At 35.6% G+C, this 24,602-nt stretch overlaps 4 protein-coding genes and 1 non-coding gene across 5 annotated transcripts in view; 3 read left to right on the top strand and 2 right to left on the bottom strand.

Annotated features, from left to right (window-relative positions):
- Positions 1–24,602, top strand: part of LOC136822763 (serine/threonine-protein kinase Nek10-like) — an 83,390-nt gene that overhangs the window by 30,075 nt on the left and 28,713 nt on the right. The window lies entirely within an intron of this gene.
- Positions 7,998–11,055, top strand: LOC136822719 (piggyBac transposable element-derived protein 4-like). The gene is made up of 2 exons (XM_067078998.1): positions 7,998–9,108; positions 9,513–11,055. The coding sequence occupies exons 1-2, from the start codon at positions 8,078–8,080 to the stop codon at positions 10,840–10,842; spliced, it is 2,361 nt and encodes a 786-aa protein (XP_066935099.1). The 5' UTR covers positions 7,998–8,077; the 3' UTR covers positions 10,843–11,055.
- Positions 13,926–13,998, top strand: Trnaa-ggc (transfer RNA alanine (anticodon GGC)). The gene has a single exon. It is a non-coding gene; the product is annotated as a tRNA-Ala (tRNA).
- On the bottom strand, positions 14,354–16,229 carry LOC136822720 (uncharacterized). Its single transcript, XM_067078999.1, has 3 exons — positions 16,006–16,229; positions 14,896–15,107; positions 14,354–14,447 (listed from the first exon to the last, which is right to left on the bottom strand). Exons 1-3 carry the CDS (start codon positions 16,151–16,153, stop codon positions 14,436–14,438), a joined length of 372 nt encoding a protein of 123 aa, XP_066935100.1. The 5' UTR covers positions 16,154–16,229; the 3' UTR covers positions 14,354–14,435.
- Positions 22,400–24,229, bottom strand: LOC136822758 (uncharacterized). The gene is made up of 3 exons (XM_067079039.1): positions 24,005–24,229; positions 23,395–23,633; positions 22,400–22,835 (listed from the first exon to the last, which is right to left on the bottom strand). Exons 1-3 carry the CDS (start codon positions 24,159–24,161, stop codon positions 22,827–22,829), a joined length of 405 nt encoding a protein of 134 aa, XP_066935140.1. The 5' UTR covers positions 24,162–24,229; the 3' UTR covers positions 22,400–22,826.

Below are 24,602 nucleotides of genomic sequence, written 5' to 3'. Positions count from 1 at the left end.
TTCAAAATAACCGCGGTACTTCTCATTGGTTAGACGCTTGAAATTTTATTGAATGTGGTCCCCTACCAACCGGGACTACACAGGCGAAGGCCCATCCGGTTGAATACTCTCCTCGGGTACCTAATAGCTGGGGGGTTTTGGAATAAGCGGGGGGGGAGGTTGGAAAAAATCTCAAAACTTAATAAGCGGGGGAGGGGTTGGAATAAAAATGTCCTGGGTGGAAAATTTTTGAAAAGGAGGATGCATGTTTTTTTTATAAGCATATGTTTTTCTTATAAATGTTATGCCTATAAAAAACAAAAGTAATACAGCAAAATTAGGACAAAAAGACTAGAGGGAATTATTAAAAACATTTTCGCAAAGATCAATAAGCGGGGGGGGGGTTGGAATAAGAAGGTCCTGGATAGAAAATTATTTTCGAAAAATTAATTTGCAGGGGGATATTCAAAAATCGTCAATTTTTTTACCCATTTTTTGCCTTTACAGTTTTACCTGTAACGTCAGTCTTTGGCCAATAAAATATTTTACCAGGCCTTAGCAGCGGACCCCCCTCGCGAAAATGTCTTCAACTACATTCAACTTTCCAATAAAATTCTAGCCTGGGTATCCAGACTCAAAATTTCAGAAAAAAAAATCTTACCTCAACATACAAAGTTTCTAACATTTTAAAGTCTGGTGTAATTAAAAAGGTCGGGTACAGTTTGTTTGATACCGCCTGTGAGTGAACCCTTGTTGACAGTATAAAAAGAAGCATAACCCAAAAATAAACATTTCCTTGGATTCTTAAATAAAAAACAATTAGAAAATAGAGTCGATGTTGTAGATGTTCTTGTTGTTGTTTTTTTATTTAAAAATCCAAGGAAATGTTTATTTTTGGGTTATGCTTCTTTTTATACTTTTTGAAATTGTCTGGCACTGTTGGACCTTGTTGACAGACTATCAAAACTTTGAAAACCCAGGTAGACACATAATTAACTTACCATAAAACGTTTTTCACAAACTCAAAAACTTTCAAAACTACTTTAAACTACATCAAAACATCAGCCACATTTTATAAAGGCTAATTTCCTGCGGCCATTTTGTTTAGAAATGAACCTGTGTTTTCATTTTCATTTGTTTATCTTTTTTCACAAGGTCAGCTTTTTCCATAAATTATGCGTACCCATAGAAAAACTGGAATATAAAAATATAAAAAAATCCCACAAATATTCTGCTTTAAGTAAGTGGGCGCTTTTTAACGAATAAGGTGCACTCACCTGTACTCACATATGCAGGGAGAAATATCTCTGCAGGCATGTTAGTTGGACCAGACCTAGACCAGACCGTAAACCAGAAAAATAATCTTAAAAAAACTAGACGGTGAAATAGTTTAGGCGGTCATCGAAAAATTGTTCTATTTGCGTCACCCGCCCGCATCAAATTTTCCGCTGATTTTCCGGTGCGGAGATGCAGAAAAAAATCTGGGAAAAGCAATTTGTTCTTTTAAAGTATAGCTTTTTTCTCAATTGCTCTGACGACCATCGAAAAATTGTTATGTGGCGTGATTAAAAAACCCGGGAATGTTTTTGACCGCCCGTCCGTCCGCCCGCATGCATTTTTACGGTAACACCCGTTGCGACGCGAACAGAGCATTTTTTCAATGACCGCCTTACGGTCTGCATATCCAGGCTAATAGAATTCATGTGGATAATGTGAGTTAACAATTAATGTGACAGATCCAGAAATGACCATTTTCACTGTTCATTCATTGCAACCATGAAAAAAGTCCCAATCTTGTTCAAATTTACACATGAGCTGCATTTTAGTCTCCATTAACATATTCCATAATCAGCTTATTTGAAATAATTCTGTGTCGAGTTTGAAAAATCAAGCCACCACCGCACCTTTCGTCAAACGGAGACAGATCCAGAAAAAATCATTTTCATGCACGCGTAGCATCATGGAAAGAGTTCCAATCTTGTTCCAATTTACACATGAGCTGCATTTCAGTTTATTTATTTCTATATCAGAAGCCATTATTTCCTAAAAATAAAGTCTTTTTGAAAACAAGAAACTGAAAATGAAAGTGGTTTAAAGGTAGAATTTTCACTCATAAAACTGTATGAAAACTTGAGCAAAGACTATAAGATATGGCAGAATGTTGAAAAAGGTTTACAAAGAAAAATCTTTACAAAATTCCTTTGTTTTGACAATCTCTTGACCACTAAAGCAAAGAAACTGTTCAAGAAAGTATGAATTTACCTTCTCGCTTCGACCGCCATCTTGTTTTGTTTTGAAAATTGTTTTGAAGGAGCGCGGAATCAGAAAATATTTCTTTTATAGCCAGTATCCGACTTTAGCAAGCTTTTCCCTGTCCAGACGGCAAAAAGTGTGGTACTGGTTTTAAGCGCCGTTTCTACCAAAACGGACGGACAGACAGCGGAAGGACACGGACGGAAAATTGCAAATGAAAGGCCCTATCGCTAGCGCTGGGCCAATAAATGGTTCTGAAGAAAAGTTTGAAGAAAAAATAAGACAATTTATAATATTAAATACTTTACACACTTCAGTTTCATTTCGTGAATATTTAAAACACAGTAAAAAAGTTCGATAATTTATTCTCATAACCATTTTTTTTATGGAATTTCTTTGTAGCGAATTAATTGGCTGACAATCAAGCAAAAACTTTTCATGTTGAGTATGTTTACATTATAAAACCAGAAATGGATAATATTTTGAAAACAGTGATCAAGTTAAAAAATAAAGGAGATTATTTATATAATACATACAAGGGAATACAATATTCTTAAGATGGAAAAATAAAAGATTGCCAAAAAGTGGAGTACACCATGAGTACTGATATAATGTGTTTTATGTGCAAATAGACTCAAGAAATTCTAGCTCTCAAATTAGATGAATAATCTCATAAAAAGTACTTTTTACATTCAAAGTAAAAAGTTTGATGTTTTTAAGCATTATTAAAGGTACTAACAGTAATCATCAACAATCTGTAGGAAAGCACTTTTTCAACTTTCACAATTGTATGGAGTGTTGTTTATAATTCTTTTGGTAGAGATTGTTGTTATATATCATTTCATAAATTCTGCATTCAATCGTACTCTTTTATGTTTACTTGTAGGGGGTGGAAGATGCAGGGGCAGTACTCTCAGAGAAAGTTCATAAAATGGGGGGTCATTATTTACTGATTTTGGGGTGATTTTCCCAAAAAACTCAAGGAAAATGAAGGTTTGGCACTTTATCAGGAAAATTTGATAAATTAGAGGTCATTACAAAATGCTAATTGGGTGATTTTTTCCAAAAAATTGCAAATGTCCACCTACAATTAAGCACAAGAGGGTAATTTTTTCAGAGGTCACCAATGTCTCTTTTTGTATAAAAGTACACCATATTTTCATATGATCACGTAAAAGTAATCTTAGTTTTGTTTTGCAAGTATAAAGTGGTATGAACTCTCTCTTCTTATGACATGACGAAACCAAAAATATTTCCTCGCATCACATTATCTTGAAGCATGCATGAAGGTTCACCTTTCCAGAAATTTCATTCTTCAACCAAATTCAATCAAATTGCTAAAATGTTGTTCCCTAACCTTCTTCCAGTCTCTGTTAAAAAACAAATTTTGTTTTGTTTGTTTATAATAGTTTTCAAAAATAATGCTAGCTCTGGCTAGCTAGCTTTTTTCCATGTGAAATTCATCAATGTCCAATGATGGGAGAAGAATCTCTCGAAACGTAGCAATGTGAAATTCATCAATGTCCAATGATGGGAGAAGAATCTCTCGAAATGTAGCCAATCGCAAATCTCGTGATCCATATGTAGCTAGGTAGATTTTTCCCCGTGATATTCCCGATGCCCGATGATGGGAGAAGAGCAGCCAAACGTAAATTCGTGATTATATTCAAGACACGATAAACTTCCACCAAATATTCACAAATAAGTCCTTCCCATAAATAAATTCCAAACTTCATTTATCAAGCAAAATTGATTTAAGTTTTGTTTTTGTTGGCATGAATGCTTTTCTTCTAAAAATAAACCAAAACAAAAATGTTTCCTCAGAATGAAAGTCTTTTTCTTTTGTCACTCTTCACCACATCAAACCAAAAGCAGATGGAAATTCCATCACACAGAGTCTTTGTCAAAGTCATCATACATTGATTGATATTGTTGTGTGATTCTCAAATTTACTGATTAAATTGAACCAAAAATGTCCTCAAAAAGATAAGTAATTGCCTGATTATTACCACTTTTCAGGACTTCATCCTTTCTTTAAAACACTGCATTGAACGCTTGCAAAGAAGTGAGGTCGTTTGCCGTACGAATGGCTACCCTTCAAATCATTTCAATATTTTGCCGGCGACGACATGCGACTGAAAGTTATTTTTGTAGGAGAATCTTTTACGCTCAAAACGGTCGGTCTCGTATTTTCGAGAAATTTCCTTGAACCACCTCAAATTTGCCATTTCACTGGATGCATTTTCTGAACCAGGTTCAAAATCAAAGATTTTCCTAGCACAGAACATAGCTAGATATTAATCCCGCAAAAAAAAAGTCATGACAAAGATTTTTTACAGCGCGGGAAAGCTAGCTACGCCGTACACACATAACCTAAAGATTTTTTAGCGCGGAAAAAGCTAAGTTTGTCGCGCACACCACGGAAACGCACGCCACATGCATACAACCCCTGGTAAAATAATATCGAGATATGACCAAAAAGAAAAATCAGTTCCGATCAGAAAACTAGATTTCACTTGAAGAAAGGGTCTTTGTTTTTTTTATGTACTAAAAGGGTTGGGGTGGTTCAGCTGAACCATTTGAACCCCCTCAGATCCGCCGCTGCCCCCCAAAAAAAAAGTGGTGTACTTCCAGCCCCCTCCTTTTTTGGGAAAATTTAGGGTGTAACCCCCCCCCCAACCAGCAGGGGGGCTGACGCTATGAATAACCCCCCATTTAGAAAAATCAGATACTACCCGTCTCCGTTTCAGAAATACACAGATACATTATCTTGCTAATGTCTCTTTATCAAATAAGAACTTTTATCCAGGCTTGGTGACATCATACGTTCCCCGTGCCATTTTTTCATTCTTGTCAGACTCAAATTGTTTGTCATCTTTGAAGGGATTTATTGGAATATTCCATAGAATTCACTGAATATATTCTGAGAAAAAACTGAAACCCGTGCAAAGTTTTACGTGTTATATCATACTATTTGAAATTTCGGAATGGTCTTCCAAATTGGTGTATCAAAAATTATGGCTATTTTCCTACGAAAAATTGGGATGAAAATTTTTTCTCAAAAACAATATTTTCAAGATTTTGAGACAAAGAAGCTTTTACAAAAATTTTTCGAAAAATATTTTTTTTAGTTTGGTTAAAGATACACCATCTAACGCAAAAATATTTTCAAAATGTCTTCATTTTCTTCTTCACCATTTTTAGACCTACCTGGAGGTCCTATAAATTAACCTTTGTCCGTCCGTCCGTCCGTCCGTTAGTTACCAGCTTTTCTCGAGATTGGCTCATTAGTTTTTTCTGATTTTTTGCACAAAGATGTGTAACTATAAACCCTCGAATGTGACGGAGCCCAATTTTCGGAAAAAAAAATTTTTGGTCAAATTTGGGCCAAAAAATGGTGAAAAATCGGATCATTAATTTTTTCTGATTTTTTGCCTGAAAGTAGGGTACCGTCATAGCTAAAAGATGGCTCAAGCAGATTTTTGTAAAAAAATTTTGTTGGCTCAAAAAACGCATGTTTATCTATAAGAATCACTATTAATAAGCATACATCAATGTTCTTAGTCAAATTACTCAATTTTTTTATGAGATAGATGGTTTTTTTGCTCATTAAGGCTTACTTTTGAAGAATATGTGTGTTTAGTCATGAAATTTTGGTTGCTTGCTTGCATGTTTTTATAGAGAAACTGGCCAAATTTGATATTTTTTTATGAGCACAAATATCAATTACTTAGGTATTAGCTTTTCTCGAGATTGGCTCTTTCATTCTTTATGATTTTTTGCACAAAGATGCATAACTATAAACTCTCGAATGTGACGGAGCCCAATTTTCGAAAAAAAAATGTTTTTGAGCAAATTTGGGCCAAAAAGCCGCTAAAAAACGGGTTTAGCATACTAGCATACTTATATACTTATAAGCATGATATCATGTCATCGAAATATATTACCTAAAGATGATATGACGTAAATATAATTAACCACGTAAATATAATTAATCCTTGAGCGACTGATTCTTTTGGTACACCGCCAGCCACACTTTTGCCGAGAAAACCCGTCATCAATCTTTTTTTGGCATGGAGAGTGTATGACGTGATATATCGGCATCAGTTTTTTTGGCATGAAACAGGAAGAATCAAATAACAAGTTTTTTTTTAAGAAATGCAAAAAGAATGTTCCTTGTCTTATTTTGAAAGAACCCTAGTCATTTCGCAATACTGGTGTCTCTCTAGTTAGATAATATTTTTAAGATTAGCCCTTTCCGTGCCGCTGTCGGCATATGCTGACAAGAGCATTTTCGATTTCTTTGCCGGTGTCGGCATTTGCCGACAAGAGAGGTTTTTTTAAAGTTTATTGAAAGTTCGATTTTGAACTAGATTTCATTGAATAGCACAGTTGAATAGTTAAAATATTATATTTCTGATATTTCAGAAAATAAAGCTAAATAGGATGTTAAACTCTGTGGTCGCTCGTGTCGGCATATGCCGACATTTGGCAAAAAGGTCGAACCTTCATTTTTTTCCATGGCAAATAAGTCTAACCCTTAAGAATTACGAACGGCAGTTAAAGGGTTAGTATGATATGGTTGTATTTTGTAAAAAAAGTTCAAAAAACCTACGAACTCTTTCTTTACGGGTATTTCAACTTTTTTACATATCCCTTTTGTTGTCACATTTAGTTTTTGAACTCTTTACATATCCCCTTACATATTCTTATTTCTCTCCGTTCTTATAATTAAAGCATTACGAATCAAATATATACGTCACTTGGCAATTGAACTGTTGTTTTCTTAATAATAAAAAAAGGAAAGAGATTTGTCGATTAGAGTCGACATTTGGTTTTTGATGAGTAGAAAGAAGTGAGGGGAAACTTGTGTGTTATGTTTTTGGTTTTCAAATGTGAAGTTCGTTGTGCCTGCGTATAATGTGAGAAGAGAAGGAAATGAATTTGTCTCAATAGACCTTATCGGAGTTTTTTATTTTTCTAAAAAAGCGATGCATTGTGGGATTGTTTCGAGTGTTTTACAATAGAAATCTCTTAGGAATTCCTTGAGGGAATTCTATTGTAATACACTCGAAACAATCCCACAATGCATCGCTTTTTTAGAAAAATAAAAAACTCCGATAAGGTCTATTTAGTCTACGGAAAGTCTGCAAAATAATGGTTTTTTATGCCACTGTACCTAATTTCATGTTTTCTACTAAAAAATTCACGCAGTTAATGCACGCTTTCCCTGGACTATAAGAAATCTAGTTTTGATGACTTGATACTATTCAGTTATATACATCTTAAAAAGCTTGTTTATCCGTTGATAATTAACCAACAAAGTTGTTTGCTTTTGCACTGACGGTTTGTGTGACCCGAAACTTTGCAAAACACCACTTTTTATACTCTAAAGACACCCCCTTCTCACAGACCCACGGGGACCCCTTCCCACTGGAAAAATTTGCCAAGATATCGTCCCCGGTGGAAAATCATCCTCCAATTTTTGTCCTCGTTGAAAATAATCAAATAAACCAATCCTCACTGCAAAATTTTATGCTTTTCTTCCCATCCCCACTGAATTTTCTGTCTTGAAAACAAAAGATTCGAAATCCCCAGCGATCCCCAGCCATAAAAAATATGGGGATATCAACCCCCATTGAGTTTCAGTCCGTTATTTTTATCCCCACTGGCTGAAAAATTCCTACCGGGTCTGTGAGAAAGGGATGTCTAAAGTGTATTTGTATTTGGATCTAAATCTAAACTTTTTTGTTTGTTCATTTAGATACAATTAAATAATCAAAGAATGAATTACGAATGAAAAAAAATATTTAAAAGAAACAACATAGAAACACAACTGATAAAAATGGACGAAACACGTTTGACTTACAATGATTCTTACACAACTGACAAGGATGAACCTTTCATCCAGTCAAAACGACAAAAAGTCTACCAACAACTTGGTCATTTCAACTCTGTTAATCCTGGATCTGCTGATGCATGGGCCAATCATCACCAACAACCCAATACTACTGGATTTAATTATTATCATCATATATCAACTGCTGGTAGTAGACCTTTATCGAGTGGCAGTGGTCTACCTCTTATCACTCCCAGTCTTGTTCCTGTCAGTCTTCATCAAGGTTCTTCCAGTCTTGTTCCCTCGACCATACCCTCTAATCTCGTTCCGTCTGACGGTCATCAAGCAACTATCACAAGACCTCCTGGTCTTCCTACAAATCCAACAACTGTGACACCTAGTACCATCAGACCTAGTCTAGTTCCCAACAGTCACTACATGTCTACACCTGTGCAAGGCTCCCATTCTTTTTCATTTAATCCAAGAACCGATGATACGGAAACCCTTATTACTCCGAGGGATCATGACCCTGCTACCACCTCTCCTGATCCTGCACCTATCAGTAGTTATCAAGTTACAGTCGTACCTCCACTGCTCCATTCTTATTCATCATTCAGCATGATCAACCCAACCTCAAGGACACATTCACGATGCCCTAAAATGGAATGGAAGACTCACGCACAGGATCCACTTTACGCACCAAGTATACCGACCTACAATGAAACAAGTGGACCAAAGTTTGATATTCCTGAGGACATAACAATCAGAAATTTAGTACAACTTTACCTAACGGATGACCTCCTTGACGAACTAGTACAAAACACTAATAAGTATGCTGACCGAACAAAAGAGTCGGAAGGAAACAAACCCTCTAGTAGAACAAAACAATGGAAGCCTGTTACCAGATCCGAGATTCTTCAACATATAGCGCTTGGTGTACTTATGGGCATGCGCAGCCTACCGGGGATATCTGATTATTGGAGCAAGGATCCTTTGTTTCATAACCCAGTCTTTGGTGCAGTCATGAGCCGAAACAGGTATAATTTCTTTAACTTTCTTGTTTCGTGAATGGTATTGAGGTTGGTTCAGTGTAGTAATTTTATATTTTAGGAATCTTTTATGGCATTTTCTGTCATTTCCACCATTCCCACTCACGCAAATGGCAGCTTTAACCTTTTATAGTATTGTCCTCAAAGAAAACGGAATTAAACTAAAAAGACTCTTGATCACCAATTTGAGTGACGTTTTAGATACAGGCAAACACAAATCTCTCCATAGCTTGATCATCTAAGGCTAAATAAGATTCCGAGTTATTGAGAGTCATCTGAACGATTGACATTTTTTTTAGAAATTTATTTGTTCTAAAGTACTTTGGAAGCCTTGGTCTCTAGGCGAGCTTTTCCTCAAAAAATGTCATGCGTTTTTATCTTTGTATCTTTAGGTATCAGCTGATCTCAAAATTCGTTCATTTTGCTGATGAGAATGGTCCCGTTACTGAATCCACCAAAACGACCAAACTCCACAAGATCTTAGCCGTTTTAAACCATCTAAACCAACGGTTTAAAGATACCTATAATCCAACAAAGGTTTTAAACATTGGTGAATTTGCTTTAACGTCTGAACGAAGTCGATGCAAGGAGCCTGGGTTTGAGCATAGTGGGAGCTTGAAATTTGTATCGCTACACGACGAAACGGGTTACGTTCTAAACACTAGTATCCACGAAGGGAAACGTCAATTTGATCCACTTACAGAAACAATGACCAAGGTGGAGCCAGAACAAATCACATTACAACTTGTTGGACCGTTTCTCAACAAAGGGCATCAACTTTACGTCAATGATGTCACTGTATCTTTAGCCAGAAACCTGATTGCAAATAACACCGGCATTTGTGGTGAGATAGCTCCCAAACACATACAAACCACATTCGTAGACAATTTCACCGAACAAGATTTGAACAAGGGTGAAACGACGCATTTAACCAATAACAAGATGCTGGCTTTACGATACAATCACCATAAAGAGAAAGACAAATTCTACTTGTCGACAGTACATGCGCCAGAGCTGTCAGCAGCTACTACAAAAAGAGATCGAAATGGAAATTGGGTATCCAGACAAAAACTCGTTTTAGATTACAATAAGAATTCAGTATTAGCCGACAAACAGTATCAATCGATTCAACAATCATCGATGGTCCGGAACTCTCACAAATGGACTACCAAAGTCGCTTACCATCTTTTTGAAATCGCCTTCTTCAACGCACACGTTCTATACAGCAGCCAACCCAAAAAATCACCAGTTTCTTACTTAGACTTTAAACTTTCTTTCGTTCGTCAAGTCTTAAGTGATTGCCCAAGATTCCTCACGATTATGGAGAACCCAACAGCACCGAATCCATCAAAATCTGGCGAAACACAGCATTTCTTGATGACGGTTCCTACAAAGAATCCTAAATACCCGTTCCCAAGTAAAAGATGTCAATTATGTCATAAGAAAGGGAAACGTAGGGAATCGAGATACCAGTGTGATACTTGTATTGGAAACCCAGGGTTTTGCGTTGATCCTTGTTTCAAAGAACATCATCAGCAACGACAACAACAACAACAACAACAACAACAACAACAACAACAACAACAACAACAACAACATCATCAGCAACAACAACAACAACAACAACAACAACAACAACAACAACAGAACAATGACATCAAAACACTTCCTCCAGTGTTCGCTAAGGAACCTTTAGAAGAAAACAGCATTTTAGAAGAATGATGTATGGTTTTCCCATTACTGTATGTCTTGCGTTACCCCGGATTGGTTAACCCTTTGTTACTAATACCTACATGACTAGTTTATTGTTGTTTTTTTGTTTATGCTTTTTTTTTGAAACTTTTCAACTGCATTCTTATATATTTTTTATAGTTAGTATTACTCTTTTGATCAAAAATTTTAAGTACTTTTGGAGACTAGTTCAGTCTATATAAACTTTTTTTACTTTTTTTTTTTTTTTCGACATAACCAATAAAGTTTTTGGTTTGTGCACTGGTGGTATGTGTGGCCCGAAGCTGCACTCCTAAAATTACACTACTTCTTTTACTCTAAAGTGAATTTATATTTGGATGTCTTTTTACAACCTACTCATTGTGATTTATGGTTTATTAGTCTTTTGTTTAAAAGTTTTATTTGCTTTTGACTTTAGACGGCACACAGGGATGGATAACACACTATTTCAAACAGTCTTTAACTTTCCATTTGCCTATGACCAAGATTAGGCGTAGAAACCAATCAAGTAGTCAGACGACTGAAAATAAGTGGGAGTCGGTAGATTTAAGTCTGGCATGAAATTATGGTTAATCCTCGAAATAGTAAGTTTTGGGGAAAATTTGTCCCGATAAATACAATAATAGTATAAATAAGTGAGGATCGCCTACAACCATAACTGCAGGGAGGGAGGGAGGTAAAAAATATTTCATCCTTTCAGCTTTCATTTAGAGCGTCGACTTGAACAGGGAGTTGCGATGGCCATTATGAACATGACGTCACGTGGCTATTAGCAAAGTAGACTCAGTTGGCGGAGGGCGGCCACCCAGCCATTCGAATAATGTATGTAGCGCTTATCAAATAAAAGTTAAACCGCGATTTAACTTTCTATTTTTTACTCCTGGAACGCTGCGGGCAGAACGGATGGCCCAGAAGTGGGTGAACGATAAGGGAAACCAGTGTATTAAGTTTTGGCATTTGTTTATTGGCTAACCACTCCTATACAAGTAATTTTGGGGATAAAATATTTCCCATATTTGACAATAATTATAATGTATAAGATGGCCGCCTGCAACCACGCTCGCAAGCCTTGAAGGGAGGGAGGGAGGTAAAAATAATAATTTTCTCTGTCTTCACTGTAAGATGAGCTTCTTTGCGAATGGAAGATCAGTGCTCGAAGTCATAGCTCTAAACCACCTATAGATTCTACCGAAAGGAGCAAATGCGACGGTGGCGTACTATGGGCGGACGGCCCACCAAAGCCACTCTACGGACCTAATTCGACATAAAGTATGTCCGAAAAATAGAATATTTGTGAATAAAACTTTCACCACTGCTTTTAAAATTTAGGATTTTCATTCAAAGGAAAATTTTGACCTATTCTTCAAGATACACTGTTGGTTTGAATTAGTTATTCAAGATTTCCCACCCATAGAAAACTGAAATTAAGATTTCATTTAATCATGAAAAATGCAATAAACTAATACAAACGATCTCCTAAAAACTAAATGAAAAATACCTTAGCTTATACAGAGAAGTGAATCAAATTGAAACATTTTTCTTGAATGTGAAAAAGATGAGATTTCCTTCATGAATAAGTATAGCATTACCTGTTTGCATTATTGTGTCAATTTTTGTTGTAAGTTCGAGATTAGTTCTATCAAAGACACCACGGCAAGCTGTGTTTCAGTATTCAACTAGTCTATCAAAATAGAGAGAAAATAATTGACAGTACATCGTATTTTAGAAAATCATTCTTTCACTTTTTGCGCTATGATTTACACTGTTATGATGAACTGTATACCAGTGTTGAGTTATTTTATGGTAGCCGTTTATTCGACCATTTATTTCATCTTTTACCTTATGTATATGTATGGTATGTTCGACTGATCAGGTCAGTTACCGTAAAAGTGGGGAGGCTGAAGGCTCAAAAATGAGATGAAATTCGCTAAAACTTTGAGAAGAAAATCTAATTTGTTCCAAAAACTAGTCTCCCCGCTTCCGCCGGGCCTGCTGATTGATGGTTGATCACCGATAACCCCATCATTGGATCTCCTTGATAGAAATTTTTTCAACCTCTGAGTGAAGAAAAGGATGGATATTGATAACAGTGTTCTTTTTCGACGACCGTCAGTCAAGAGAAAAACCTACAAGATTCGAATGGAATGTGTGTAAATTTTAAGTAGATTGATGGCACAAGCTTTACACAATACAATTTTGTCAGCCCTCACAGAATCCAAGTAAAACTCAACATAAAATCGGACTACAGTCTGTAAATGGAGTATTTGCGTGAAAGTGAGACTTCGATTGAAAGAGAATGAGAGAATTTCAAAATCAGCCTATGTACTTTATTCCTTTGGATGTAATTTCGTTTCTATAGATTTCTATAAATGTGTGAAGTGCTTACTACGATTTCATAAAGTAAAGACTGTCTCTTATCCGCTTGGATAACATTTTTAATGGCCAGTCTTTTATTTTGATAGTAATGGTTTACCACGATTAAAACGACAGTTACAGGGATATTTCGTACTCCGAATATAACCTATGAAGGCTTAGCAGAAGTGAAAACTAGAAGCTACAAAACGAGCACTTTACCACCAGCCAACAGTTACTACTTAAAAACCTTAACGTATGGGTATGACTGGACACAGTTGAGTGTCCGAGAAAATTCGAGATACGGAGTAATGTTTACAGGTCACTGTTTTCAAAAGGGAATAGAAAACTTGTTCGACTGCACTTGTTAAGGAGATGTTCGAGTTATAGAGTTTCGAGTTAAAGAGACTAATGTATAAGTAACAGTCGTCCAGTGGTTATGCAAGACTATTGAATTAAATTTGTAAATAAGTACGTTATAACACTCATTACAATAAAACACAGTGACTGTTGATGGACTAGTTGTCCGAAATCGGGGCTAATGCCTCTCCCCAATGTAGATAGCTTAACAGTTCTCTCAAAGTTAGCGGGTTGGTTGGAGATTGGACACTAGCTGTGTCTCAGTTCGTGGCATTTCCATTGATTCGTAGAATTCAGGTACCGGATGGTGAACATTGAGCACGTCGCTCCCCTCGTCTACTACGAACTAGTTAAATAGCAACGAACCGATAGCGCAGTTGGGAGAGCAATCGCCCGGCAAGCGAGAGGTCGTGGGTTCAATCCCCACTTGATTCGTTACCTTTGAGAAAACTGGGAAGTACATTAGTGCAGGATCCGTTGATTCATTACCCACAATAAAACTATGGATAATGAAAAATTAAAAGTTTTGCCGTTTCGTTTTCTTTCAGATAAAATACGTCATTTTAGGGATATAAAAATGGGTCAAAATTAGTTTGAATATTGAAAAAATACAACTATCAAACAGATATTCTCCTTCAAATGATTCTTCCTTACAGATGCCTGTTTGAGGGGGGGGCATTTATTCGAGGGAGATGTTTAAAAGTAGGGGACGTTTATTCGAAGTTATGCGGTATTTCTCACTCCTTCCAAGCTTCAAATATCATTACAGAATGAAATAGGTTATTGAATATAATGATTATATTTCTAGAATATTTTTTTACAATTTCTTTAAATAGTCTTTTTCCATTGTTTGTCTTCGCGTTTGGAGTTTGTTATGTTTGGGCCTGTTGAGAAAAAAAAACAATTAGATCGATAAGTATTTGAGCTGTCGGTAATTCTTCTTAGGTGTATGCAAAGTATAGTTTTAAAACGCTTCCTACGATACTTAAATTTTATACACCGTATATTTGAATATAATCGGCTTTTAGGAGATACAATTAGCTAATAAAAAAAACGTTCTTCCTTGGCTTGTAGGTCGAGCCAAAGTTACTACGGTGGAGTCTTAGTAATTCAAAAACGTACGGGGAATCGAAATTTGTCCGAGTGATGGAAAGTTTGACTCATTTACAGAGGTTTATTACTTGTGAGTTAGGGGAAAATCGATTTACAAAGGTTTGTTACTTGCGAGTTAGGAAAAAATCGATTTGTAGAGGTTCGAATTATAGAGACTCTACTGTTTGTCGGATAGGAAAATACACCTAATTAAAAGCAAAAACACAAAATAATTCTTACCGTGAAAGCATAATTATCAAAGCCATCTTTATCTTGAGGTACAATAAAAGACGTATGATCAGGTCCATATATCGTAGATTCGCAATACCATTCGCCCGGCTTTGATAATGCCAAATTGAATGATTTACAGGTCGGATATGAATTGCACGCATCCATACAATCGGCCAAACCATTTTCTACGTAAATCAAACGTTTGTCTATGACTCCGTCTCCTGCGTGGCGAATTAAAAAATATATTAATTAAATTATCTATCTCCTGCTATTTGCTTACACAGTATTTTTAAACAAAAAAAAAAGTAGCTTTTCTCCCTCTCACGCCGTGCGGGCACAAATTTTGAGAAATTGTTATGTTAAAGGTTTTATTTTTACATAAGTGTTCCTTTTTCATATCAGACATATTTTATATCAGGACAGCGTCTCCCTATTGTTATTTTATGCTGAATAAACAAAAAATATTTTTTCTTGTCCTCTTTTTGATCGATCTTGCTCCACATCCGTGTCAATTCAATGTGAAGAACTTCAAATTAAAATTGACGAGTAAGCAAACGATATCACTCTTATTTAGAAACAAAACCTCTAATTTAGTGATTCGGTTTTGATTCAGGTTGACGCCTGGTATGTGACGTGAGAGGTTATTTCAATGAGTACATCCCTTACTGTAGGGTAAAGTTAAGGCTTAACCGATATGATTTTACAGGTGGTTGCAGTATAACTAACGTAGCATTGCAAGCGCTTGAGATGAGAAATTGCATAATCTAGCAAACCAAATTAGTCTGCAATAACTCTGCAATGCAATAAAAACTGTTTCAAACTAATTTTGTGCTTGTAATTCGTTTTTCCATCGAACTAGTTCATCGAATTAGTTTTATTGCTTGTGTAGTTTCAGACTTTTTGTTTTAGGTAGATTCACTGCATATATCTTCCAGCGGCAAGAATTGCCTTGCAGCTACCAAAGAAAATATCAGCTTTTTCCCGCTCGGAGCTCGATTTAAAAGGAGACTCGGAAAAGAATCCAAAATGGCCCCCTCACAGCTAACTCACATTAGACTTTTATTATTGTGTAGCCTTTAGCTAAAGGGATTTTCCTAAAATGTCATTATATTTACAAACCTGTAAAGAATGTCTTTTCATGTTTGACCAGAGCTGCCACGATAAATGGTGTTGGGGTTTCGAAAGCTTGATAGGTTTTACCAGCCATACACACGGCTGTCAGTGTTGATAATACCAAAACGAGGTTGTAATATACTGAAGATGCCATCTTGAAATGTATTGAAATCTTGAGCGGATCCTTTCCAATTCGAAATTTTGAAAATTGAATCTTTCAAACCTTCCGACCTTACTGTAAGAATGTTTGTGTTGAAATGATCTTTACCTTGTGCGGTGACCTCTTTGACCTACCAGTTGGTTCGAATTTTTCTTTTTGATGGGAGAAGTTAATGAATAGGGTATTCTTCTTGCGGTTTAATGATTGTAATTGGTGTTTTTATGACCTAGAACCTCTTTTTCATTGTGATAAATACACTGCGAGGAAGATCTCGTTCGCCCGCTTCTTTTACTTTATAAGGAACACTCTATAAAGCTCTCCTTTTTTTGAATCAACGGATTTGATGTCTATTGTCGATTCATTGGGCATAAAAAGCTGCCTTGGACTAAACAATGAACAATAAATTTCGTAACGTCAGGAAAAAGTTTTCATTTCTTCTATTTAATTATTTAAGTCGATTTCTATTCAGTTGTGTTTATTCTCAAAATGTTAATGTTATGCTGTTACCTAGGTAAGGATTCGTGATAGTTACCATAAGTGTTTTCTAATTTCCTTAATGTAATTTATGATTCATCTTCAGAATTTTTTTTTCTTTTTTTCCTTTCTTTTTTGTTGAAAAGGTCAAATCATCGGAAAAAATGAAAAAGAAGCGACTTGGCAGGGGGTTAAAGGGTGCCCAACATGAGTTTTCAGTACTCGGCAGGGGTATCAATGGAGAAATAAAAAGCTGTTTTGTTTACTCTCGGGTACCTAGTAGCCGTCCCCCCGCTAATTAATTTTTCGAAAATTTTCCACCCAGGACATTCTTATTCCAACCCCCCCCCCCGCTTATTAAGTTTTGAGATTTTTCCAACCCCCCCCCCCCTCCCGCTTATTCCAATCCCCCCCGGCTATTAGGTACCCGAGAGTACATGAATTATCTCAATCACGAATATGTTTTCAACGACCATGAAATCTTTCTATCAAATGTTTAAACCGTTTCATTGTAGCTGAAAGCTATTCCTAGAGCCACGATACAACGGAACCTAAGGATGGGTTGCGAGGGTACGTCCGAGCTGAAACTGAAAAATTCACCCTGAGGGGGGAGACCTTTCTCTCAAAATTTTGGCCAGGTTATTCGGAAACAATCGACAATCTTAGTGAGAAAGGAAATTTTTGAGACTTTTGAAGCATTTCATAGAGAGAGTTAGATTTTTAAGCCCTAGTAGATATCTGTAGGGAATAGAAAAGCTCCCTTGCTGGTCGCACCTTAATCAATACACATACTTCCAAGTTGACCTCTGCCCCTTTCCCTCGAAAAGGAAGTCACAGTTGGAGCTTTCCGTTTGGATATTAACCGGGTTTAAAAAGGAAAAATTTATTCGAAAACTTAAATTTTAAACATTACAATGGAAATTGAACGAAAGTCGCTCATCGATAAAGAGGTCTACTGCTTCACAACATCTCAATTTTTTTAAACCTTGACCTTCCGACCCTAGATTTTTTTTTTAACTTCATTTCAAATTAGCTGGCAGTAAATTTTCAATTGCGTATTACTAGTACTTTTGATAGATTTCGAATTAGACAGCGATTTTATACTTTTTGGAAATGCAATCTGGAGTGGAATATTATGTGTATAAAATTTTTCTATAATTTTCAAACACGAAGATGAAAAACGAAAAAGAAAAAAATCAGCTTTTTATTATCTAGCAATGCTATAACCACCATTTTTGGACTTGAGGAACGTCAATCTTTGCCCATGTCAGCTGTGAAATTTTTTTCTCGAAAAAAACAATTCAGTCGAAAGATATTGGACACGAAAGGAGGCTTTTCATTAACACAGAAAAAAGCATGCCACGAGTGTTACTGATTTATCTTGAATCTTATCTAAGTCAGAAATAAATACTTTTTATTAAAAATAACTGATAAAAACTTATACGGAAGCAGTCCGTAAAAGTTGGTTCGGTTCTGACTATCGATTTATAATCCAATTGACCATTTTACTACAAAGCCCATAAAAGAGCATCTCGCCAGCACCAATGTTCTGTTCACTTGAATGCGGCGATGTATATGATGATCAAACAACTTTTTCGAGGAAAGACAAAAACAAATGAGTGTCATGTTGTCTACAAAAAAGCCCCTGGAGTGAAATTTGCGCGATTGGTTTTACTTATCACAGCGCCCGTAAACCTTGGAAGTTCCTCTTCTCAGATCTGTACTACGGCTCGCTCTCAAAAAGTTTCTAATTTAAACTTTCAAATCGATAGGATCGGTCAAATCTTTCAAATGATAAAATACAGACTAATCAACCAATCAGTGTTAGCAAAGTGTTTTGAAAGTTTACCCAATTTTTTAAGAGGTAGTTGCAAGTACGGTGTATTTAGTGATAAACGTTCGGCTTTCTGTCTTGTGTCCAGATAAAAGATAATGTTATTAAAACAAAACAACACCTTTCATAAGTATGTCGCTGTTCGTGGTGCTGTCTTTCAGTTTTAGAAAAAGAAGTGCTTCGTCAATTCAAATTTATCTTGGAAGAAACGGGGCTTCGTAAAGACGACATGTTTTTTGGACCTACCCCGGTGGAGGTCCTATAAATTAACCAATGTTTGTTCGTCCGGTCGTTCGTTAGTCTGTTCGTCTGTTACCAACTTTTCTCAGGATTGAATAATAGGAATCTTTTGATTTTTTGTACAAAGGTGCAAAATGGTAGTGGCCAAAATGTGACGGAGCCCGATTTTCGAAAATAAAATTTTTAGGGCAAATTTGGGCCAAAAAACGGCTAAAAAACGGGTTTTTTGGACTTTGTGAAAAATTGGATCATTAATTTTTTCTGATTTTTTTACATGAAAGTAGGGTACCATCATAGGTAAAAGATGGCTCAAGCAGATTTATGCAAAAAAATTTTGTTGGCTCAAAAAGCGCATGTTTATCTATAAGATTCACTATTAATAAAGCACACATCGATGTTCTTAGTCAAATTACTCAATTTTTTTATGAGATAGATGTGTTTTTTTTGCTCACGAGGGCTTACTTTTGAAAAATATGTGTGTTTAAACAAGAAATTTTGGTTGCTTGGCGTGTTTTTACAGAAAAACTGGCCAAATTCGATATTTTTTTATAATCACATTATCAATTTTTTAGGTATTAGCTTTTCTCGAGATTAGCTCTTTCATTCTTTATGATTTTTTGCACAAAGATGCATAACTATAAACCCTCGAATGTGACGGAGCCCAATTTTTGAAAAAAACTTTTTTGGGCAAATTTGGGACAAAAAAACGGCTAAAAAACAGGTTTTTGTACTTTGTGAAAAATTGGATCATTAATTTTTTCTGATTTTTTGCATGAAAGTAGGGTACCATCATAGGTAAAAGATGGTTCAAGCAGATTTTTGCAAAATAATTTTGTTGGCTCAAAAAACGCATGTTTATCTATAAGAATCACTATTAATAAGCATACATTAATGTTCTTAGTCAAATTACTCAATTTTTTTTATGAGATATATGTTTTTTTTTCTCATGAGGGCTTACTTTTGAAGCAATTGTGTGTTTAGACATAAAATTTTGGTTGCTTGGCGTGTTTTTATAGAAAAACTGACCAAATTCGATATTTTTTATAAGCACATTATCAATTACTTAGGTATTAGCTTTTCTCGAGATTGGCTCTTATATTCTTTATGATTTTTTGTACAAAGATGCATAACTATAAACCCTCAAATGTGACGGAGCCCGATTTTCGAAAAAAAATGTTTTTAGGCAAATATGGGCCAAAAAACGGCTAAAAAAAGGTTTTTTTGGACTTTGTGAAATATTGGATCGTTGTTTTTTACTGATTTTTTTCAAGATGCGTCAAGCAGATTTTTGTAAAAAAAAACCGCATCTTTATTTATAAGAATCACCATTAATAAGAATACATCAATGTTCTTAGCCAAATTACTCAATTTTTTGATGAGATAGATGTTTTTTGCTAACTAAGTCTTGAATATGAAAGAATATTTCAAGAGCATGAAATTTTGGTTTCTAAACGTTTTTTTTATAAGAAACAAACGACTAAGTTTAATAAATCGTCACTGTTTGTGTTCTGAATGATTGTTTAACGTTCATATGCTCACGTAGATATCAAATATATATGTGTTAAATGCATAACCAGGTAGGTCCATAAAAGTATCACTTGTTTTATAAGTGTCTGCCCCTTTATCAGGCTTGTATTATTTTTAGCATTCTTTTGTTCTTAAACAAAATAGCCATTGTTTAGATACCAAAAACCGAGCCTGCATATGTTTATAAACGTTATGCTTATAGAGTACATGTATTACTTCGGCTTCTTGTCGTGAGACCTCCCCAGTCCGGCGCTAGGGGCCCCGTAGCGCGATTATTTTGGCTAATCTCGTTCTCGATCAAGTATATCCATACCTTGCGAGTAAATTATCGATTCTTTAGAGATTATAAAAGACATCGCGTGTCGTGGTCTTTGATTTGAAATCTAACTGTCATGAATATAAAAAAGCGGTATCATTAATAAATTCGGTTCCCATGGTAACTTTTTTCTTGTTAACATTCTTATTGTTGCGTTGTCACTTGACTCTGCTTCTAGAGGTTTTTGTTAAATTCTCTCAAATGTTGATATGATCATATTATTGTAATATAACGGCAGCAGTTTTTCTCCCCGTAAAGGAAGCATTTGCTGCAAATCATTTCAACTTCCTTCCATTTCGAAAGCAGTGATTATTCACTACACTAACAGGAAGATTCTGTACGCCAGAAAGAAAATCTTGTGGTCAATTAAGGAGAAGGTTGAAGTTGTTGTCGTTGCTGTAATCATCATATGAACACCTGATTTGTTTTAACAGAATTTGTAACAGATTTTTGAGATATTTTGATTTGGATGAAAAGCATTAAAACTATAAATAGATTGTAAACATATATCAATAAAGAAATCAGAACTTTAGTTTGATATTTTGGTAGTCATCGAACTCGGGCAATCAATAAGGCAAATTACTGGACTATCTTTGTTGGTTGGCAGAGGCTCATCAATTTCCCTCACTTTTTGTCTTCATACTTGCCGGGTTCTCAAGGATCACATTTTCCCACTATTCAAAATGGCGCAATTTGGAGCTCACGAGCAAGACGTGTCGAATTTTTATTCACGCATTGCTGATATGAGTCATGATTACAATAAAGGATTTTTAACGTTTGGTCTTTGGGAAACTAAGGATGGGGATTCGATCGAACCACCACGATGTTATGAGGAAATTTATGATGAAATTTTAGCTGGAAACCAGATTCTAAAACATCATCGTGTTTTAGAAGTAGCATGCGGTCAAGGTTCTGGAATGTTGAAAATCCATAAGAAATATGGATGTGATATAACTGGGTTAGATATCAGTATTGGTAATGTAGAGATCTCCAAAAGGAGGTTACAAGATGCAGGATTGAGTGTTATCCATGGTAGTGCTACAGATATCCCACATCCTGATGCAAGCTTTGATTTCGTTCTGTGTGTGGAAGGTATGCCTCATTTCAATACACGTGAAGATTTCTTTCGAGAGGCTTATCGTGTTTTAAAACCTGGTGGTAAGCTGTTATTGGGAGATATTGTATCATTACATCCTATCCAAGACCTATCACTATACAAGAGACTCTTTATGCAAGCTGCGTTGAAAATTTGGGTGTCGCGTAAGGAAAATTGCAACTACGGTTTAGAAGGCTACCAACAGATACTGAAGAATCTTGGATTTGGTGATACCGAGCTAGATAAAGTTGGTCATCGCGTGTTTCCTCAGTATACTAAATTCAATCTCACGATGGAAACTATACGTGAACAAGCCAAGATCCGCGGGCCGTTCGTTGGTTACTTTGGCGGCCCGATCATCGATTGGATTGTATTGAAACTTTTCAACTTGGAAATCATAGATTACATCTTGTTGTCCACAGAAAAAGAAACATGAAGTTAATTTTTTTTTTTTTTTATTATATATTACGGTGTTATTAATTAATTTATTTATTTACAAACATATAAGCATTCAATAGTTAATTTCCAATGGCTGTATCTTTTTATTCTATTCGTTTAGTCGAGGCTAATAACGAAAAAAGAGTACCACATGTTGAGATAATTCTAACTAATAAGTTTTTGTAAGAACAACGAGGCTAAAAAATTCAACAAAAAAAAAGAAATTATAATAAATTGTTAAAACAGTTTAAGATGAAAGCTGAGTTTGGAGTTGCAAATAAACAATCTTCACTGAACCTCACTGGTTCTTATAAAAAAGATTGTATTCTAGACATGCGTCTATCGTTGATTAAGATCAAGAATAGTAATGCGTTGTAATAAAGGTCTTCATTAACTTAATAATAATGCAATTATTGTTTCAGGTGCTACTAAAGAAAATATTCATATAGAATTCACAGTGCACGTAAATAAACAAATCAACCTATTTACAAAAAAAGTACTAAAAAGAACATCCAATCACAACATTTTTGAACAAAATTGATTACATATACACGGGTTCCGCTAAAATATTAAATAAACAACATTTTGATTGGATAGAGCCAATCCGAATTCAACTTGATATTTTTCCTTGAAATAATACAATACAATCAAAACAAAAGAGCAATCTTTAACCAGTGTATTCGTTGCGTGGTGAATTGATGCACGATGACATTTTCAAAAACAGATATTCTTCTTCGCTCCATTATGGTTCCTGAAAAAATACAATTTTAAAGGAAGTTACTAGATCACCATCGTCTATAATTAACTATCTGTCTGTCTGTCTGTCTCTATTTTATACAATCTAAATTTTAAGAACAAGAACCAAAAATGGGTACTTGGTATGCGAGGACTGTAAAGAGTTAGTTGTTGACCTTGTGAAGTCGCTTTACAAAATAAAAGGTCTTAACTACCGACCAAAGATCAAAATAATTAAGTCTCGTGTATCCAAAATTTTACCATACAAAGTATCTCTATAGCGAGAACATTTTTTTGTTTAATTCGCATCAATGAGGGTCACTTACAAGCCTTGCGGAACAACCGAAAAAATGGGGAGGATGAAGGCTCAAAATGAGACAAAAACCGCTAGAAATTTGAGAAAAAAAATCTCATTTGCTCAAAAGTATGAAGGCTGAAGTCTCCCCAGTCTCCCCGCTTCCGCCAGGCCTGATTTATTTGCTCAAAATGTAGTCTCTTAAGGGGTCTGTTTTTAGTGTAGTCTATACTATAAACTGTGCTTAGTTATGTCTATTGATGAGAAAAATGAACTTTACCACAACGCTCCAGTTATCTTTGCCATCTTCGCCCTGTGCAACTTTGTCCACGACGGTGTCTTTGTAATGATATTTGGTCAATTCACAATAAAATTCTCCGACGCCCAACAATGCAATGTTGTACGAACGGCATTCTGGGTGGACAATACATTTGTGGCGACACTTGTCGTCACCTTGATCGTGTTGGATCACATCTGAAGAGATGACTTTTGAATCTGCTGACGCAGTGTTTACTGGATCTATTGTTTGAATAGAGTCGATATAATTGTTGAATTGATGAAACTTAGATTTTGCATAAGTTATTGGATTTAAGTCTTTTTCAAGGGTTAAATATGGCGGTGTTAGTGAGTGACTATTGGATACTGCCCAAACATTTTGTCCCTTGTGAACTCGAAAATAAAATTTAAAGCGATAAAACCATGGCGTTCTAAATCTAAGAACGCCATGGATAAAACTTATGGAGCCATTCCGAGAAATTATAAACCACGATTGGAAAAGTCTAGGTCCAATTGAAGCACGGTGTTAGTAGAATTTAAGCAAATTTCAATTTTGGTGAATTTTCGATAAAATAAAGAATTATCAATAAAGTAATATGAATCTGATTCTTTACCTTTGAGCCAGACTTTTTCTGTTTTGACGAAATTTGCCAACCAAAGGGCGGAACCATCCGAAGATTGTCCGCCACTGTTATACCTCAGAACACCTCCTTCAATGGAGCAAAATAATGCTGAACTGATCAGCAGCCAAACTCCCAAATTACGGTTCATTTTCGAAACGTTTTTGTCCCTTTCTCAAGTCGAGTTGGAACTTGTTGAAAATTTGGTCTATTTTTCTGTTAAAAAAAGTCTACTTTATTTACACCATTTTGAAATTTCAATATTTTATGAAAAAAATATATTTATAAATGATTTTCCATTGAATGATCTCTTAGCAACGGATGGCGTTTCAAATGGAGGTGGTGTAACCTGATTCTATACTGGACCATACAATCCGATTTCAAAAATCATTGACTTATTCAGTATAGATGTTAAAAATAACTATCCTCGAGGTTTGAATTGTATCAATATCACAATATTCTCGTAATTCCACTTTACCGCCTCTCGCCCACTGCTACTAGAAGAAGGGCGGGATATTGTTACAAATCTTCCAACCATGGGCAAATTTAGCATGCAGTAATATGTCATGTTCAGACCTGAACTCAGTGACGT

This window comes from Clytia hemisphaerica, unplaced genomic scaffold (genome assembly GCF_902728285.1).
Source record: "Clytia hemisphaerica strain Z4C2 unplaced genomic scaffold, Clytia hemisphaerica genome assembly, whole genome shotgun sequence".
Taxonomy (NCBI): Eukaryota; Metazoa; Cnidaria; class Hydrozoa; order Leptothecata; family Clytiidae; genus Clytia; species Clytia hemisphaerica.
The sequence above is the reverse complement of the archived record's forward strand: the minus strand, read 5'-3'. Positions and strand labels throughout refer to the sequence as shown.

What these genes read in the sequence shown, in the direction of transcription:
- LOC136822719 (XM_067078998.1), top strand. Translation starts at nt 8,078, where the DNA reads ATGGACGAAACACGTTTGACTTACAATGATTCTTACACAACTGACAAG. An exon ending in GCAGTCATGAGCCGAAACAG is followed by an intron (nt 9,109 to 9,512) that starts GTATAATTTCTT and finishes TTGTATCTTTAG; the next exon opens with GTATCAGCTGATCTCAAAAT.
- LOC136822720 (XM_067078999.1), bottom strand. Translation starts at nt 16,153, where the DNA reads ATGGCATCTTCAGTATATTACAACCTCGTTTTGGTATTATCAACACTG. An exon ending in TGAAAAGACATTCTTTACAG is followed by an intron (nt 15,108 to 16,005) that starts GTTTGTAAATAT and finishes TTCGCCACGCAG; the next exon opens with GAGACGGAGTCATAGACAAA.
- LOC136822758 (XM_067079039.1), bottom strand. Translation starts at nt 24,161, where the DNA reads ATGAACCGTAATTTGGGAGTTTGGCTGCTGATCAGTTCAGCATTATTT. An exon ending in AGAAAAAGTCTGGCTCAAAG is followed by an intron (nt 23,634 to 24,004) that starts GTAAAGAATCAG and finishes TTCAAACAATAG; the next exon opens with ATCCAGTAAACACTGCGTCA.